The sequence below is a fragment of the Stenella coeruleoalba genome (genome assembly GCF_951394435.1).
Source record: "Stenella coeruleoalba genome assembly, chromosome: 17".
NCBI lineage: Eukaryota > Metazoa > Chordata > Mammalia > Artiodactyla > Delphinidae > Stenella > Stenella coeruleoalba.
Genome location: NC_137163.1, coordinates 65,559,535 through 65,580,410, shown reverse-complemented (window position 1 = coordinate 65,580,410; position 20,876 = coordinate 65,559,535). Strand labels below are relative to the sequence as shown.

General features: G+C 35.6%; 1 protein-coding gene across 2 annotated transcripts in view; it reads right to left on the bottom strand.

Moving 5' to 3' along the window:
- Window positions 1-1,767: 1,767 nt before the first annotated feature.
- Window positions 1,768-20,876, bottom strand: part of TRAM1 (translocation associated membrane protein 1) — a 29,699-nt gene continuing 10,590 nt past the window's right edge. For both annotated transcript variants that reach the window (XM_079902503.1, XM_079902504.1), the window contains exons 3-11: window positions 20,714-20,835; window positions 20,482-20,598; window positions 19,025-19,083; window positions 17,265-17,349; window positions 11,063-11,133; window positions 10,852-10,956; window positions 9,887-10,030; window positions 9,378-9,538; window positions 1,768-3,337 (exon numbers count right to left, since the gene is read on the bottom strand). In XM_079902503.1, coding sequence (XP_079758629.1) covers window positions 3,264-3,337; window positions 9,378-9,538; window positions 9,887-10,030; window positions 10,852-10,956; window positions 11,063-11,133; window positions 17,265-17,349; window positions 19,025-19,083; window positions 20,482-20,598; window positions 20,714-20,835 — 938 coding nt within the window. In that variant the 3' untranslated portion in view covers window positions 1,768-3,263. The remainder of the gene's footprint in view (window positions 3,338-9,377; window positions 9,539-9,886; window positions 10,031-10,851; window positions 10,957-11,062; window positions 11,134-17,264; window positions 17,350-19,024; window positions 19,084-20,481; window positions 20,599-20,713; window positions 20,836-20,876) is intronic.

Below are 20,876 nucleotides of genomic sequence, written 5' to 3'. Positions count from 1 at the left end.
TTTCTTTGAATGGTATTGGATAAAACTGGTTGACGTGTGACACACAGATACCTAGTGCAGCTTTCTGTAAAGCAAGTCATGCTTAAACTAGTTGTCTTTGTAAATACTGAGCTCTGTGCTGTCTTCACAGGATAGAGCTGAGCCATAGCGGATGCTGCCTTCCATAGATGGCTAACGGCTTTACACAGTGCTCAGTAACCAGATGGACCTATTATTGGAGTAGAGTTGATTTACAATGTCGTGTTAGTTTCTGGTGTACAGCAAAGTGATTCAGTTATACATATATATATATATATATATTTTTTTTTTAATTTTAATCAAAAAAATTTTTTGGCCATGCCACCCGGCATGTGGGATCTTAGTTCCCAGACTACAGGATCGAACCCACACCCCATTCAGTGGAAGCGCAGACTCTTAACCACTGGACCGCCAGGGAAATCCCTATATTCTTTTTCATATACTTTCCATTATGGTTTATTGCAGGATATTGAATATAGTTCCCTATGCTATACAGTAGACTTGCCTTTTGCCTTTCCTTTCATCCTAGTGTGTTGGTCTGTATACCCAGGACTTCTAAAACACACACTCAGTCCAACCCCCTTGACTCTCTTCAGGCCCTAGGTTACTAGTCTTTAATTCTTCCAACACTTGCTAATGTCTACTCTGCAACTCCCAAACCTGTGAAGTTTTAAAGCAGATGATGATTCTTAACTGAATTACCTATCACACCTAGGGTGATCTTTGGGAAAAAAACATCTGAGCATTACCTTGAATTTCCTCCAGGGTTACTTTTAAGGCCACTCTTTAAAAAATGCAAACAGGTGGTCAGTATCAATCCATTCTTATAGGTGTCCACGTGTAGACAGGCAGCAGAACCAGTTTTCTTTGAAGACATTTGGCAACACCTTGGAGATATAGGGTGTCAACGGCTATTGCCGTCTGTGCAACAAAACATCTCTCCCATTTCCTCATCTATACAAGCTTTGCTCCAGGATTAGTTCTGAATTTAAGGACTGTGTACAATTAATTTTAGAAGAATGTAGTTATTACATTTGTTCCAGAATAGTCCACCTGGACTACTCACAGCCATATCCCCCCTTTTATGGAGGGAAGGACAACCCCAGAAGGGCAAAGCAACTAGTTCAGGTCACTCAGTAAGACAGCTGTCCTGGCTCATGGTCCTACCGTGATGCTTCCCATCAGTCTTCAAAGTTTGACCAGAGGCCAGGTGACAGCAGCAGCCTCTGCAGGATCTGGGGGGCCCGTAGAGACTTTCCTTGGAGGAGGGGATCTAGGGCTTACTATTTACAATTACACTTGTGTATATATGTGTTTTGTAAAGTTTTAACTACATACCAAGGGCTTCCCCCCACCCCCCAAACCCACAGCATATGTTGTAGGACACATAGCATATGCTGTATGTAATTTCATAGAAAGAAGGTTCCTCAAATGAGTGTGGAGACACTGCATGCTGTGTCCCCGCTGTTGTCATTCTAGGTGTCCTGCCGTAAAAAAGACACCTTTAAGTTTGTTTAACTCAATAGTCCCTGAATTTGGTTATAAACCACTTTTTCTCACAGTTGCCCTCATTAATAATATATGAAACTAATCATCTTTTTTGGTAGAACACACTTTTTAGGAAAGAAAGGCTGTTCTAAATGTTTATCAGAAGTACACTCTTTCAACGTGTACATTTTAATGAGATTAGACACTAAAAATAGCATAAAATTTGCTAACAACAAAGAAAACATCCAAGATACGGCTTGTGAAAGTAAAAATTTTTATTCTGATTGATTTCTCAATGTATAGTTCAATATAATGCCAGTTTTTAATGGCAGAGATTTGGTTCCACTGAAACTCCATGATGCTACAGAGAGCTACTACTTTTTCCAGGAAGTAGGTAAACAGCTGGAAACAGAAAGTATGACTTTCTAGCAGCATGGCAACTGATTAAACTGCAGACCTATCAGGTCTGCAACTTTTATACTAAAAATGGCGCAAACATTAGCTGGTGACAAAAGTGAGAAGTGGGGAGCGAAATGTGAACATTGCAAGGAGTGATATATGCCCTGTAAAGACGACAAAAACCCAAATAGAGCTATAAAGATTTTAAAGGATAATTATAGAAAAGGGAACCAAATATTTTACTCAAATGTTTTTTAGAGCCTTTCTATAGAGATACAAATATATATATATATATTTATCCAAAAATATGTTTTATACAGATAAATGTTTCTCAGATAAGGATGGGACCAAAGCTACAGTTATAACATAAAGCATTGTCTTTTGTAAGACTATTTATCCACCTGAATTTTCAATTTGAGGCTAGTGCATTAAATGTTTTCCAAATATTGACATCTTTTTATATATATAAATCAAGTAGGCATGATTTTTTAAAAGAGTTTTCAGGTTAAACAGTATTTTTCTAAGCTGCTGTGCGTATCAAACTTATGACAAGCCCCATTAAGAATTATTATTAATAAACATATCAAAAAGGGCTATGTTAAAATTTTCTTTATAGTAAATATTTAATTTTCTGATTTCCAGTTTACAAGTGTTGAAAATGCACAAGAAAGATTTTACTTCACAAGTACTTTTATGTTAATATATTTTGATTCAATATATATGGCAATAAATCTTCATACGCCATAACCAAAAGTATGTTTTTTTCTCCCTTAAAAAAATGGGGATGTAAATAACATTAACAACCACTAAAAAATAAAGCACACAAGTATTTTGGTGAATTTACAAATCTTTTTTCCCAAGTGTAAAGGCTACAAAAATTCCTAAAAATTAGAGAACACTGAAAGCATATTAAAGTTTGACATCCAACTTTATATTATTTCCATTTTGCCCTGAAAGATAACTTAAAAAATATGGCCTTGCTGGAACAGGCCATCTTGCTAATATAAAAAACTGGTGAGAGCAAGAAATTGTATCACTGATATGTAGAACTTTTGTAAATAGTTCTCTCTTCAAATCATTAGAAAAATGCTGAAAGATAAAAAACAAAATAAAATAAAATATGGTGGTGGTCCCTAAACTATTTTGAAGGCAAGTAGCTTAGTCTAAGCTGAAGTATTTTTTTCACTCATAGTAATCATCCTCCCCTCAAATGCCCTTTAAAAAATGCATGAAACAATAGTAGCAAGAATCAAAGAGCACAAACTGTATTTTCAAGAACAGAAAAAAATCTCTAGTGCTGAAAGATATAGTAAAAAGCAGATTTCTTTGGGGACATTAATCAATTAGATTATAATTCATTATGAAGATTTCTCTTTTCTATTACGGGGAGAGTCTGCTCCATTTGAAGTTACTGTTCCATTTACACCATTTTCTGAAAAGAGAAAAAAAATCAGGATTACTTTCTAAGTAAGTGCAAATAATATTATCTTTTACACATAAAGGTACCCTCAGAAAAGAAAATTTAAAACCTAATATATACTCTTATGCCCTTAGGTGAAACTCACTTACTAGTGCTTAATCTTTACTAGTATTTAACCAACCATAAAACCTGATAACATGTTAAACACAATGAACTGAAAGCAGCAAATTAAAAGTAATTACATATGTCAACGACATCTCAATTAAAAAAATAGTTAAAAAAGGAAAGTAACTACTATTGAAGGTAGGAAAAAAAGAGAAGACAGAAACTCTAAAAACAATTAGAAGAACTATAAAATAGTCTGCAGAACAATACTTTTGGTAGAAAAAAGGAACATTTTCACACTGGACAGCAGACAAGGGAAGTTCTTGGGGATATGTTTCTTTCCAACACATTAAAAAATTGGTGTTTTGGATGATAACTCTTATGTTTAAGAGTGTTATAATCGCCTTCTTCAAGCCATGATGGAATAACTGATGCCAGACCAACCCTCCCTCCAAAAATATCCACAAAAGGCGAACACGAAAATGGCTATTTGAAGGCACTGGGAAAAAACCAAGTCAGCTAAGTGTACTTCTCCCCCAAGGTATTTGCCAACTACTAAACGTGCACGCACCAAGCAAGACTCAGAAAAATCCAGCAGAAAGTAACTCCTAACAAAGAATAAAGCTACAGAGAGAATTGGGAAGTCTCACAATGACAGGGAGACGAAAATATGAATTTGGGGCCCACCAGAGAAGAAAGCCCTTAGAAATAGTTGATGTCCTAGGAATGAGGACAAACTGGAAATAGATCAGCTTCAGTGACACAGAATGATCCAGAGCTTCTACTAATTCATCCAGAGCCTCTGCATGCTTTTACACAAAACATTCAGTGTTCAACCTGACCTTAGGGGCACTGGCTTCTGCCTGGCTTTGCTGGAGCCCAGTCGGCCTCCCTGTGGCCTCAGTAACCGCCTTATGTGCCAAAAACACAGGCTTACATCGTGTGAAAGCCCCAAGTGGCCTTCTATATTGTTAGCACAGTATTTAGTGTATAAAGGCAGAATTCTTACAATAATTTTTTTTTTTAAGTATGAGGATACATGCAGTGCTGGCTTTTTAAATTTTAAAAAATTGGTATAATGTTGCTTATTTAAAAATAATGTTTGGATGCACTGGCAAATTATTTTTGTTTGCAGAGTGTTTTGTTTACAAATTGTCAGTCTTGTTTGTTTTACTTTTAGTGTGATACTTTTAGTGTGACTTTTTAAATGTCTCGGAAATTAAAGTTTTACAAAAAGTGATTTCATAAAAAAAAAAAAAATATCAGGTGTACCAGAAAACAAGACAAAATGACTGAAAACTAAGAGGAAAAAAAGTATCAGAAATAGATCCTCAGGTGATCCAGATCTGGAGTTGTCACACAGGGATATTAAAAGAACAATGATTAATAAAAATAAATGAAAAGATAGATAATTTCATCCAAGGACTCAAAAATCTTTAATCCCAGGACAGGATAATACAGTAACTAAAAATATAAATTTAATAAAAGTTTAATAGCAGATTAGGCCCAACAGAAGAGATGAGTGAACTAGAAAAAAATGCTCAGATTGAAACTCAGAAAAAAAAGGATGGAAAATGCAGAAAGCACGAAAAGATATAAAAGGACAGGGTAAAAGGGTTTAACACGTGTACTGGAATCCCCGAAGGATAGAAGTAAGAGAAAGGGGCAGAAGCAATATCTGAAGAAATAATGGTGAAGAATTTTCCAAAAATGGCAAAAGAAACCAAGCCGAGATTCAGGAAGCTCTACACAACACCGAGCAGGATAAATGCAAAGAAAACCAAACCCAGGCACATCACAGTATAACTGTCAAAAAAACAAAGATAATTTTGTCAGACTGCATGAAAAAATTAAAATCCAATTACATGCTGCTTACAAGAGACACAACTTATATTTAAGGACAAAGAAAGGTTTAAAGTAGAAAAACACAGGAAAAGATAGAGCATGCTAACACTTTACCACAAGATAGACGGTGAACTGGAGTAAATTCAGACAAGCTAGAGATGAAGATGGACATGTGACAATAAAAAAGACAAATCCCACAGGGATTTATATAACCACCCTGAATTTTGATATACCTATAACATATCTTCACAATATTTAAAGCAAAAACTTACAAGCTACAAGAAGAAATGGGTCAATACCTTTTGCAGTAACTGACTGAACAAGCAGAACTCCTTCCACCAAGTCAGTAAAGATACAAACCTGGACATCACAAATGGACCTGACACCTAACTACGGAACAGAATACCCAACAAACACACAATACACATCCTTCTGAAGTCCAGATGGAACATTCATCAATATTGAACACAGGATGAGACATAATGAAAGTATCAACAAATTTCAAAGAATTGAAATCATTCGGAGTATGTTCTTTAACCACAGTGGAATTAAGCTAGAAATCAGTAGGAAAAAACCCCCCAAAACCTAGAAAATGCCCAAATACAGTATTTGTAAACTACACAATTTACTTATAAATAATCCATGGGTCAAAGAAGAAACCACAACTGGAATTATAAAATATTTGAAAGTGAATGATAATGAAAGAGATATATCAAAACCTGTGAAATAAGGGTAAAGCATTGCTGAAAGGGAAGTTTGACCTTAACTGCAAGTAATTCATGAGAAGGGATGAAAAATCAATGATTTATTTCCACAAGGTAAGCCACAAATAACAAAACAGCAAATTAAACCCAAAGAAAGGGAAATAAGAACAGAAATCAATGACACATCTGAGACAATCAGCAAAAGAAGACAAATGTTGGTTCTTGGCTGATGGAAGAAGAAAAGAGAAAGGCATAAACTACTTACACAGGAAATGAAAGATGGGAATCACTGCTGTTCTACAGGCATTAATAAGTGGATATTATGAATAATGTTACATCAATACATTTTGCAAATTTAAATGAAATGGATAAATCCTTGAAAAACACAATTTACCAAAAGAGAAACAATAAGAAATAGAAAATCTGAATAATCCTATTATCTATTAAAGAATGTGAACATGTAGTTAAAAAGAAGAATCTTCCCATAAAGAAGAGTCTAGGTTGGACAGCTTCAGTGGTGAATCCTTCCAAACATTTAAATATTACAAGAAGGACAAAACTGCCCAATACTTTTTATAAAGCCAGCATAACTCGTATCAAAACCTGACAAGGATATTACCCCAGAAAAGGGCTAACTATAGCCCAATCTTTTACATAAACACAGATGCAAAAAATCCTATTTTTACAACATATTGAAAAAACCCATCCAGCAAAAGTGATATATTGTCATCATCAACTTGGGTTTATGCCAGGAATGCAAGACTGGATTTACATTTGAAAATCAATACATTACCAAAAAATACGTATCAATATTCTTTATGAATACAGGTGTAAAGATCCTCAACCAAATACTAGCAAGCCAAACCAAGCAGCATCTAAAGAGGATTATATACGTGACCAAGTGAGATTTATCCCAGGACTGCACTGTGGGCTTAACATTAAAAAATCAATTAATGTAATCCATCATATCCACAGAGTAAAGGACACAAATCATTTGATGATCTCAATCGTTGCACAAAAAGCACGTGACAAAATCTAACATCCTTTCATGATAAAAATTACAAACAAAGTAGGAATAGAAGGAAACTTTCTCAACCTGAAACAGTCCATTTAGGAAAAACTCACAGGTAACATCGTACTTAATGGTGAAAGGCTAGATGTTTTCCTGCTAAGATCAGGAATAATATGAGGATATCCGTTCTAATTCTATTCAAAATTGTTCTGGAGGTTCTCGCCAGGATAATTTGGCAAGAAAATGAAACAAAAGGCATCCAGACTGGAGAGGAAAAAGTAAAACTATCTCTAGTTGTAAATGACATGATCCTGTATACTGAAAATGAAAGGAATCCACAAAAGTGCTAGAATTAAACAGTAAAGTAAAATTTAAAAACCCTAATAAGCACAAGTGTTGTAGGATCATTATGCAAAAATCAACTGTGTTTCTATACACTGGCAATGAACAATCCAGAAATGAAATTAAGAAGACAATTCTATTTACAACAGCATTGAAAGGAATAAAATATTTAAGAATAAATTTAATGAAGAAGTGCAAGACTTATACACTGATAACTGTAAAATTTAATTGAAAGAAATTAAAGAAGACCCTAAAAGATGGAAGGACGTCTATGTTCATACTCCCCAAAGCAATCTACAGATTCAAGATAATCCATATCAAAGGCCAGCTGGCTTTTCTGCAGGAATTGACAAGCTGATCCTAAAATTCGTATGGAAATGCAAGGCACCCAGAATAACCAAAACATGAAAAAAATAAAAATGGTAGACTCACATTTCTTGATTTCAAAACTTACTACAAAGCTATAGTAATCAAGACAAGGGCGTAAGAATAGACATAGAGATGAAGAGACTAGAATAGAGAGTCCAGAAATATTAAATTCTTACTTTTATGATCAACTGATTTTCAACAAGAGTATCAAGACAATTCAATAAAGATTAGTCTTTCCAACAAATGGTGCAGGGACAACTGGATATCAACACGCAAAACAATGAGTGTACAATGGTGCACTTTGGAAAACAGTTTAGCAGTTCCCACCAGATGTTAAATATACAGCTATCATATGACCCAGCAATTCCACTTCTAGTTATATATCCCAAACAGCAAAAAACAGGCGTGCAAACAAAAACTTGCACGTGAATGTTAACAGCATCATTCACGGTAGCCAAAAAAGCGGAAACAACCCAACTGTCAGTCAACTTACGGATAAACAAAACATAGTATATACATACGCTAGTATATTATTTGGCCATAAAGAGGAATGAAGTATCGGTACATGCTACGACATGTATGAATCTTAAAAATATGCTATGTGAAAGAAACAGCTGCAAAAGATCACATACTGTGTGACTCCACTGATAGGAAATATCCAGAAAAGGCTAATCTACAGAGACAGAAAACAGGTAAGAGGCTGGCAGGGGAACGGAGGGAATGGAAAATGACTGCTAATGGTGAATATACTTAAGAACCACTGAAACGTGCACTTTAAAGGGTGAACTTATGGTGTGTGAATTATATTCCAATAAAGCAGTTATTAAAAAATATTACTGAGAGAAATTAAAGATAATCTAGACAAGTGGGAGGTATATATCATGTTCATGGGTTGATATACTCAATTCTCCCTCAGCTGATCTACAGATTCAGTGTAATATCAATCTAATACCCCAGTGAAGCTATTTGTGTATGTGAAAACTGACCAAGATGCAGTAAAATTTATATGACATGCAAAGGGTCAAGAGTTGCTGATACAAGCCTGAATAAGGATAGGACTGGAGGACATAAACTACCAGCTATAAAGACTTATAAGGAGCAAACCACAGTTGATATATATTTTAAAATGGAACTCCTTGTGTTACAGTTCCAACTATGAACACTCGAAGTTGAAAAAAAATTACTCCACTGTCAATGCATTTTCAATCAAAAGCCAGAAGGAGAAAAGAGGTGAGATGCAGACTCAAAGATGAAGGATCAAACAATCAGAAGTTATTAAAAAAAAAGGTGTTCCACTTGGGACTAAAGGGCAGATGGGAAGGGGCTGAAAAAAAGTTTTGTTTTTAAAATATGAGTAAGATGCCTGAAAGTACAATCACTCTCGAGGTTAGTTATTCACTAAAACTGCCCATGTCCACGTTGGTCTATAGTGGCTCAAAGTCATCAAGTCTGGAAAACTTGTCAGAGAGAACTCAGCGGACAGCTTTTGAGGAGAATAACTGACCAACAAACTGTAGGATGGGGGAAAATGATTTTGTTTCTAATTTTGCTAATAAGTAGAATAAACTTTCCTTTATAAGATTTTAAGTCTTAACAAGATTATAAATAAAACCCCAAAACATTAAAAAAAAAAAGTTTCCTACTTCAAGGTTTTCATTGCTTACTGAATACAAACCTGTTCCTTTTCTAGAAGACCTGCCTTTAGTCACTGTTGGTTTCTTCTTCACGGTTGGTGCCTGAAAAGTAGAATGTTCTCTCCACCTCCGAAGCTGAAAATTAATGAACTTCCACATCATGAATGCTTGGGTAATGCAAATGGATGCCAGAACAGCAATTCTGAGAATATGAAGGAATAAACAGAGAATCAGAGCGCACCCCAACAATGCCATTGAATAAAGTAGTCCATCCTGCTTTGACAGGATTAACTTAGTGCTAAATTCCCACTAAGTTGACAAGATTATGTTAATAAATAATTATCCTGCTAATGATTAATCCCAGAAGTTAAATAAATGCTTTAGTACTTCAGTTTGGACATGAAATCGTTAACAGGTATGAAATCAAATCGAATGAATATTTACCCTAACCCCTGTATTTATCCCTTTATTTTTAGATGATTCATGTTGTAAACTGATAACACATACTATATAGTAGTGCAAAGTGAGAAAAATGTTAAATCAACTCTACCTAACAGCCAACACGTTGAAGTTTCCAGTACTGAAATCCAGCTTCTGATTCTCTGCTCTTGCAAGGCCAAAGCCAACAGTGAGTACCGAAAGAATTAAAGTCAGAAGTCTTCCCAACACAAACAGAACTGCCCACAGAGAAAATCTGAAAAAAATGTCACAAGTCAGATTCGCAGAATTGCAAAGATAAGAAAAGATCCTAGTAGAAATCAGATTCCTGTTAAGTAAATGCATATTAAAACAACATTTCTTATTGTTCTACAAAAAGGATTCTGAAATAGAATGTTAGGGAAATGCTTCATATTATATCACATTCTTGAAGATATATAACATATCAGCATTATTTCAGGTTCTAGAAGTCCAGTAAAGAAATGTTCGATATTTTTTGTTTAGCTGATCTTTTTTTGTGTGTGTGTAACAACTATTAATGATTCTCGGAACTACTGGTATATAGAACAATTTTGGAAAATGCTGGATAAAACAAAAGCCGTGTACGCAATTCTCATGAGAGTCCCAGTTTTACTTTTTTTTTTTTTTTTGTTAAAGGCCTCACACTCTTTACAAGTCATATCACTTCAACTCTGTTCCAGTTCAATTTTCCCATCAAAGTATTTTAATATCTTTAAGGCTCTATAATCTATTATTTCAATTTCTTCTGAAAGTTCATTCTTCCTCATTCTTCCTTCTCCAAAAGAAAAACGTGCACTTAAACAAGATAGGAGAAGTTATATCAGAAAAGTAAACCCTCAACCCTCAAAATTACAAGTTCCAATACAGTATCTCTCTAGCTAAGAATGATTCTATTTTAGAGAACAAAATACCAACATCAACAGCTAAACAGGGTCATTTTATTTAAAGCTGCTACTAACAGGTTATAAAAAACAATATAATCGCCAATAGCATGGTCCTTGGCAACATAGGCACTGACTTTAATTACACAAGAAATAGAACGGCTCAACAACTTACCCTTTCTGATACTTTTCATCACTAAAATAAAACAGGCGGGAAATGTGGAAAAGAAACTCCACAAAATAGTGCAGCACCAAAAGAACAAGTCCTAGATGATTCAAGCTGTTAAAAAAACACATTTAAAATGAAAAGATTAATTATGAATTAAGACAGATTAGCATACGATCTGCCCAGTCCATATACACACTCAAGAAAAATCCCAACTCACTTCAAAAGATAAGCTCCAGCAATGTGAAAGAGGTAAAGACCAATGTAGACGAGCTGACGAGGAATATCTTCCTGTAAACAGAAAATTGCACAGTAGATTAAAACATGGGGAAGCAGTTCTGTTCTTCGGAGCAGTGTGGCAGAGTGAAAATGCACTGTCACAGAGGAAGACTTGAAGGCCACTCTGCCCCGCACCCTTCCTGAATGCTCACCCCAATCAGCCGCAGTTCTTTAACCTCTCCTGGCTTCAGCTACTCATCTAAATGTGAGTAACAGCTGGGTTTGCCTGAATCAGATGAACTCCAAATCCCTTTCAGTACTGAGTGGTTCTTTTCATAATAAACATTTATTAAATGACACAATATTAATAACCATAATGTCCTTGTACTATTAAAATTGCTATGTTTATACCAGCAGAGGTGCTTTTGTTTACCTAAGTAGTATTCACATTTTTTAGCTCATGCTTTTAGTCCCTTTCATTTCATTGTCAGTCAAGTCATTAAAATCGAAGGTTAAAACTTATCTTCTCACTTAGGATACCATCTATTTGTATATTCTTTCTCCTCTTAATAACCTGTAAGCCAGGTATCCAGATTTTACTTTTGCTTCTCTTTTTTTCTTCCATAGTCCCTAGTGACCTGGTTATCTTAGAAACAGTGGTTTTCAAAGACATAAGTCAAGTGAATCATGAAATCGATGTAGGGGGTCACCCTAACATGTTCTGAAATGTGAAATAGAATAAAAAATGCTAGCGTGTATAGCTCATTGCATTGTTTCATGAAAATTTTAATCCAGATTTTACACACACACACACACACACACACACACACACACACACACACACAGAATTATGATATAAACTCTAGTTTATCATCTTGGGTTGCAGTAAAAAATGTTTGCAAAATATGAACAGTGATAGGCCCAATAAACACTTGTTAATTTATGAAATGCCTCTACCTCTCATTTCTGCTCTCTTTTTTTGGCAGTTTACCACATATATTGATATATATATGTCTCTATTAGCCTGTCAAATATATATTACAAGGCTCTATTAGCCTGGTTAGTACTATTCATGTACTGCAGCTCTAATTAAAATGACTAAAATGGTGGTTGATGTTGGCAGACTGAGCTGCATTCATCTGAAACCTCACTAGACTCATCTCTGGCATATAATAGAGTTGAGCACAGGTCTCTGTTGGTCTTCTCTTTGCCACCTACATTTCAAGTAGGGAGTTACTTGACCAAATCTTCTGAGAAAGAGTAGAGTTTACAAGTATAGTTTTGAAATTAAAAACTCTTTTCTAGTAAGAATGCTACAAAGATCAAGTGTTAGAAAGGTAGAACATACAACAGTTGACTAGAACTATACAGAGTCCTACACTTTGGGTCTCTCAGGGAAAACTCCCAAGACATAATACCAAGTTTACAGTGGAGTTTCCAACTGGAGAGAGAAGTATCTCTGAAAGTAGGCTGTCTGAAGATTCTCTCCACATAATTTTCAAACTTCCGATGAACTAATTCTCCTTACCAAAGGAGAGGGGGAGAAAGGTGTGGAGACAACATGGTGAAGTTCAACCACAAGAAAGCCTCTTCGTTCTCTTATAGTCATTTCAGACCAGCTCAGCTGTAGGGTTATAACTGCAATTTGATATGCTATGTGGTGTGTATATCACTGGCACTGCACAAAATGATTTTAGATAGTATACAAGAAAACAAACTTTCATTATAATTTTAAATAAAACATTGTAAGTTGCAGCAAGGTGGCATATAAGTGACTACGTATGGGAAATACCGCCATATTCCTTCCTTCAGATGTGTTAAACAATGCTCCAAATTTCTGAGGGGAAAACAACACTAGGGGGACCCCCAATACTTACAATAAAAGCTTTTTTGTTTTTTAATTGCTGATTGAACACTGAACTCATTTTACTACATAACAGCTTGTGTAAATCTATGTAAAAAACTAATTTGCTGGAATAACTGCTGGAAAAACCAGAGCAGTGTAACTGCTTGGGAGGATTAAAAAAAAAATTTTTTTAAGAAGAAACACAAATAAGTTTTAAAAATACGCCATTTAGCAGAGAACATAAGATGCCTATCTTTTCTCCTCTCTGACAAAAAACACTATTATGAATTACAAACACACTACATTTCAAAAAGCCATTCCATTTCTTTTATATTTCTTGTCCTTAAATCTCAACCTAATTGAGGCAAGGTTGTGCTTGCCATTAGGTAAAGAAAAATCCAGAGCTTCTTCCCTAAATTCAGGTTCAACTTTGCATTTCAGCCCTGCCTTTCTGATAGCAGACTAGATGAGTCAATAATGGAAAGTAAACTGCCATCACAGCTTCCATCTTCACAACCATCAAATGCCTAGCAAGGGCTTTTACAATAGTCTCTTCAACTTTCAAAAGGACGGAGTATTAAGAATCCTTTTTCTAAGTAACAGCAACGTCCGCCTTATACAAACTGACCAGTGTCTCTACAGCAATGTTTGCATACTCAAAGCCTAACCAGAGACAGCGTGTCAAAATAAACGAGTGACAGGGAAGAGCCCACAAGAAGTGGTGGACAACGTGAGCTAAAGGCATTCCCACAGTAACAATACAAAGGTAATGTGCATGATGTAGCGTGACTTTTAAAATGACAAATTTCATCTAGATTTCACTTAGAAAATGGCTGCTTTCAGCAGTCCTGTTCTAGGCCAGACTCCTCTGACATTCTTCAATCCTCATGGGGTTACAGCCCCTCTGGGGCTTACATGTCTATGGCCAACAAAAAAGACCTTGCCCAGCAGCAGGGTCTCTGGGGCCTACACGTTTCCCTGGGGCTCAGGGAGAACAGAGAAGGCTGGGTGAAATGCTGGCACATATCAGTTCACTGGCCACGTTACATTTCAATTAGGGGGTCAGTAAGTCATCCACGGGCAGTTCATCACTGTTCTAGAATCTAGAGTCTAGATGAATATAAACGTGGCTGAGAAAAGGCGATTTTGGTTTTTCAAGACATTTTCACACATCATCCTATGATTTTGTTACCAGGAGCCAGAAATGAGGTTTTGTGTATTTGTTTGTTTAAAGATTAGCAAACTTTTTTTATACTTGAATGAAAAAGATATATAATGAAACTGAATTATTAGAAAAGCATTGCCAAGTTCGTATCTATCTTTAATGCTAACATTCAAGTAGTTTATATAAGGATGATGTCATAGAGTGATGACTTAAAATTCTGATAGCTTCATTTTTCATGGAAAATCTAATAAACATAGTACACTTAAATCAAAACAAATTCTAAAATTATAAATAACTTCAGGTGACATTTTCAGCTGTTATTCCAACATGTTTTTATTAAAAAGGTCAGCCATATACTTTAGTAAACTTCTGTTTTTTAAAGAAAATGCTTTTCTTAACTATACTGTACTGAAAAATTAAATTTAAACTGAGTATCACATATATGCCCAAATATAGGCAAAGGTTTGCCCCTAAACAACAGATGGAGCTGTCTCATGTGTAAATTTTTTCAAAGTTCTCATACTACAGGGATCTGTATCAATTACTTTATTCTGAACAACAAATAAATGTTTGGGTAAGATACACAGCCTGAGAAACCTCAATCAATGTCACTTCTGAATGCTTAGAGAGGTCTAGTGGAGGAATAAGTAAGACAGAGGTAATGATGTACTCTGGAAAAACAGACTTAGATGAGTCAAAGAGCAGCTCGAGTGATGAAGGACGGATGTTAACCACAAAGTTGAAGGGTGGACATAACCCTCATGAAGTAGGAGAAAGCATTTTTCTAATTTATTATACTTTATATGATATACAATTATATGTATGGATAATTAAACCAAATAAACTGATATTAGAAATAAAACATTTGGCTATTTCATCCACACTTCCCTGAAACTTCATATATTCAAGTTGGCTAAAAAATTACATTTTGAATCCTCTTATGGGCAAAAAGAGAGAACTATTTGTATTGAAACATACATACTACATGTGGTTATAATATCCTTCTTAAAAGAAACTGAGTTATTTGTGCCTAACACACATCTTGAACTGCTACTGTGTTCCTTTCTTCATTTCTCTGTAGGATCGGTTCAAAACAATCACTGTACTAGTTTTTTCCAGTAAAGGGTTCTTCCAAAACCAATTTTTATAGAGTAAATTTTAAGAAACTGTTTAACACATATGCAGCTGTTACTTTCAAATTATGTTAATTACTTGCAACAGTTACTTTCGACTGTCATATGTAGGTGTTAAAAATAGTTTCAGTTAAATTCTAAGTTATGCAAATTATTCTGTAAAAATTAAGATTGCATTTCTGGAGAAATGCCATCTGGCAGGAATTGATAAGAAAAGAGCTTTGAGAATGAAAATGAACAATTACTTTGAAATGTCCCTCTCTACTTACATGGTCAACGAACAAGATATAGACATATGAATTAATAATGAAACCCAGAAGTATTATGTCCACAGGTATAAAAAGTACACGAAGAAAGCTTTAAATATTGGAACCATGGTACTAAGACATCAAGGAACTATGATAGTCTCAGCAGTGCTTTGCAGAACCTTCTGTAATGATGGACATGTTCTCTATCTCTGATCCAAGATGGCAGACCGTGAAGCCACGTGTGGTGAATGGGCACTTGTAATTGGGCTAGTGTGACCAAGAAAGTGAATTTTGTTTTTGCTTAGTTAATTTAAATGTGGCTTGTGGGTACTAATTTGGACAGTGCAGCTATGGGACATGTATGGTTCACAGTACGTGCTTACTGAATATGGAAGCGTTATTGGAAACTGTGAGCCTAAGAATTTTACCTTAAGACAGTTCTAAGTCAAAGGTTTTATGCACCTTCATCCTAATCCTTACGATCAACTAGAAGAACATTGTACTTTACATGGCCTAATTTAGAAACACGGTGGTGTTTTCTAATTGTGGCAGACAACAGCATCAATGATGACAGACACACAGGACACGAAAAGTCACAGACACAACACAATAATAAATCAAGTGCCTATACTCATGAATTAACTATTCAGAGTATGTATAGAAATAAGTGTTTGTGGCTTTTGAGAAGGCAGAGGAAAGATGGTTGCTGGATGGATTGGTTGCTCTGCTATTTTGGAAAGCTTCTCAAAGTAAGGGGATTTTAACAACAGTGTTTTAAACATGGAAAAACGTGAAATACATACAACAGACAGACAGTATAACGAATTCCCAGGTACCTATCGCCCAACTTTCTGGTTGTTAACTCATGATCAGACTTCTTTTATCCACAGCCCCACCCACGTATCAGTTCATATATAGGAATATTTAAACAATCTCTCCCCCCAAAAAAGAGAACAAAAGTGCTTGATTAATTTATCAGAGGGAAACGGTATTCCAGAAAAAAGAACTGGTGTGTTGGGATTATAAAATTAGAGAATGTCAGTGTGAATGAGGCATAAGGAGAGAGTGGAAGAAAAAGGGACCAGGGGAGGGGGCACAGACAGGAGAAACCCTTAGAGCACAGGTGAGCAGCTTTATTTTAGTTTAAAGCAACAGGGAGCTAGTAGAGTTTTTAGAGGAGAAAGAGTTAAATAAAGGAAATAAAGTTTACTTTGTGACATCACAGAAGCCTGACTTCAGAAGTACTGAGGGTAAAACTACACAGGAGGCTACTGTAGTGCTCCAGTGGTTTACTCATTGTTCAAACAAAACAAACAAACATCTTTCCCACCTATTTCACCAGGAAAAAATTCAAGGTGAATATTTAACTATGGTTTACTTTTCTCAATTTCTCAAAAATTCCCAAAGAATTTTTCTTTGGGACTTACACACAGTACAATTTAGTTGTACAATAATCTAATTAATCCTTTTGGTCTCGCTTGTGAAACTGCTAAGAATATCAGTAACACAAAACTAACATTACATTGCAAAATTTGTTTAAATTATTTTAAATTACCACTAACATAATTTTAAAATGAGAAACTAACATGTCAAATGTAAAATCCCCCTCTAAGTTAAAATGACTGAAGGTTTCTTCAATAAATACTTAAGGATACTTAGTCTCTGTGGAAAGGAGAGAGGTGAGAGAATAGTGGGGGGAGAGTTGAGGTGAGAGGGAGGTTAGAGACATGAGGAAATAATTTTAAAAAGACTTCCAAAAAAGGCAAAAAAAGGCAAAAGACAATTTTTAAAATTATAAAACCCCTGCTTACTTTTTTGGTTTTCTGGAAGTAGAGTTCAGGAAAAGCATGAAACCAGTATGCCAACTGTGATATGTAGAAAAACTTCATTTGAAATCTGTACCAACACAAGAAAGTAAAAAATACTTTTAAAGCATACCATTTTTAAAGAATAAAGTACAAACAAACACTGGAAATCAGGATGTACTAAGTAGCTACCTTTGTGTTATCACTTCAGGTCCCCTCACGATACTCCATGTACCGTACTCTCCAACAGCCACTTCCCCCGGCCCCCCGGCCCCCCAGCATCAGTCAGCTCCTCTGGATTAAACAGCAGAAGCAGAGACATGATCTGCAGAACACTGTGAACATGCAAGCGAGCTGCGAGGAAACAGAGGCCCTTGTCTATTAGTTACTTAATGCTGAAGAGTATGCCTGTCAGCTACTGAAGACATACGGACCATGACTCTAAGGGAATCAAATCACAGATCGGTAAGGTTTCGTCAAAAGGGAAGTGGGAAGGGCAAACAAGATGGATAGAAAAGTGAAGGTGCATAGATTAACCAGCACCTGAAACCAGGATAATCCCAATTTCAAACAATCCCTGGATTTTTTCTTAGGGAAATACGGTAACTCTACCAGGTTGAGACACTGAGAGCCCCCAATAAATGGAGGCAAACCAGGATTCCAGAGGAGAATAAGGCACTGACGGACTCCCCAGGAGACATATCAGATTCAGTCTAGAGTCCAGTCTCCTCCTCACATCACACCCCTCCAGATCTTCTGCTTTCTCTCTGCTCTCCCTCCCCTCTCCTCCAGAGGTCTAAAGCAGAAAACACAAAGCCAATCTGAATAATTCCAGGGGGGTGGGGAGGGGGGGAAGATACAGTCCCACATAAATATGATGTTTATATCTCCAGTTTACAAAAGTGCATTGAATTAACAATTTTTAAAAGTCAGAGTGGCTCAGCAGAGTATGGTAACATTGCAGGGTCATGTTATTCCCTTCATACTTTTTCACCAGTCCTCATATCACAACACATTTATTGACTACTTTCTACCTGATAAGCACCTACAGCCTGGCACAGCAAAGGATATAAAAAGAGACAGTTCTTCTTGCTGTCAAGGTACATATAGCCTTGGTGGGCATGGGCACAATTCAAGACTTACATAAATGAGACAATTACAGGACAGTCAAGACAATGTATAGATAAACATAAAATATTGCACACCAAAATGACAAATTCAGGAAAGCAGAAGCCAATATAGGCTAAAGGAGCAAGGAAAATATGGAATAGATGTTCTAGAGCTGGGCTTGAAGAATGAATAACTTAGCTGGCTGACTTTGCAACCCCTGAGCTTCTTACAGCACTGTACAGAAACCCTGGGGGCCATAAAAATAAAAAAGAAACAGTCCGTACCCTCAAGCTTATAGTGTAAGAGAGTAAGAAATGGAAGGAGTGAAAAGAGACTGGAGCAAAGAAAAGGAGCAAAAGAATGTAGAAGGTAGAGCAGTGATGAGAAGGGTTAGGAAAAAGAAAGGGAAGACAGAGGACTAAATTAGGATTACTGTTAAAAATCAGTTTACTCAAGGTAACAAACATGCTGAAAAGATCATATACATGAAAAAAAGCACACAGGAATTTTTTGTCCTTATGGCAGTGAGACTGCCAAAGACATACCTATTGTACGAATTTCCCTAAGGTCCTAAAGAGAATAACAAGAACAAATCCTGCTTAAAAGTGACATGACGATGGTCCTTAACTAAGAAAAACCTGCTGAAAATGACTTACGTCATCAGGTTATGGGGATAAGCTCTCCACAAGATAGTTGGGTCTGAGATATAGTTTTCCTAAGAGAGAAGATACAAAAATTAGCTTAATGAGCATGGAAACGTCTTAGAAAATAAGACAGTATTTTCATTCCTTGCACATTTACATCTCTCCACCTCAAGTTCCATTGAAGTCCAACCTTTTAGATGTTTTAGTTATTTTCCATTCAGTCAAACTGCTTACTTTAGTGAAATGAAAATCAATATGAGTGACTTGAAGTCAAATAAGACATAATTCCTGGCTTTCGAAATTCCTTCAATCCAGTAGAGTAAAAAAGACACGTATGCAAACAAACATAACACAACCAAAAAACAGTGATGGCGCATCACAGAGTTACAACAGCCACTGGAGGGATGAATGTTGTCCTGGGTAACCAAGCAAAGGGCTCAGAAAGAGGTGGCACCTGACAGGAGACAGAAGATCAAGGTGTTGCCAAGTTTTACAGGGTTATGTCCACATAATTACCACGTCTTTTTCTTAGATAACCAGATCTATTTAGTGAGAATTACTGCATATGTATATTAAAAAAAATCCTGAAGCAACTTATCCTTAATATTTTCCCACAGAAGTTTAACACCTTCACGTTTTTTAAAAAATGTGTAAGATAGAACTTTTGTACATCAACAATAAAAATTTTTTTTAATGTATAAGAAAGATTTTAAGCTGAACTTTAATGTATCTGTAAAGTATCATTAAAGCAGCAGTTTACAAAGGAACAAGCACTGGACTGAAAGGCTGAGTTTTAGTCTATCTCCAACCATAAATGTCATACCCTGGAAAATTCACTTTACCTATTTATTCATCTCTAACATAGCAATTAAAAAAAATACTGTGTCCTGACAAACTCAAAAATATGTAAACTCTGGGGTTCATATAAACTTAAAGGACTGATATTACTAATATTAGATACTCTCTTCCCCCTCATTAGTTAGAATGGTACACTTAAAGGTTTAGATAGCCTTAATAAAAAGTTAATCAATATTTTAATTTGCTCAGAAAATACCTGGACTGTTTTTAAAGAACGAAATGACTGGAAACACTACAACTCATGTAACCCAGTGAAAGTATCACTGATAACTTACCCTTTTTGCTAATACAGAGATACCTGCAAATGACTACAAGATATGAAGACAACACTCAGATCGACTAAAAATGAGTAAGGCTTTCTGAAACATTAAACATAGTTGGCAATTTTTGCTGTATAAAAACTAACTAAAAGAGAAGCTTACTGATGAAACTTGATTTATACTAGTTCAAGAGCAGAACTCCTAATCTTAGATAAGAACAACAAGAGACAAGGAATTTTTCTAAGGTTCAGGGTTTGCTTATGAGCATTAAAAATAGGACATCAATTTCTGTTCTGGGTATATAATTAAATACTTTTGAGAGAGAAGAATTTCAGCACAGTACATACTTACAGATATGAGAATGAATGTGCCCCAAACACAAGAAAATAGGTAGAATGCACTCAGCTGACCAGATTCATTAAACTTGCTGTGTTTCGTTTTGGAAAAGTGCATTCGCCTGTTAATTTTCTAAAGATAAAAACAATCGTTAATAATTAAGATTATAAAATATATTTAATATGACTATCATAGTATGGAGAGCTAGTATTTTACAAAGTATAGATTTATAAGATTGCATACTTACATCCAACACATATTCTTGAATTACGGCATGAATAATTATCGCCACTAGCATGTAGAAGAAAACTGTAGCCAAATCTTTGATACCATAGTAATAAAGGAACGCTGATTCAGTAGCTTGTTCTTCTGAAGGTCAAAAAGGACAGGACACACATACACAAAAATAT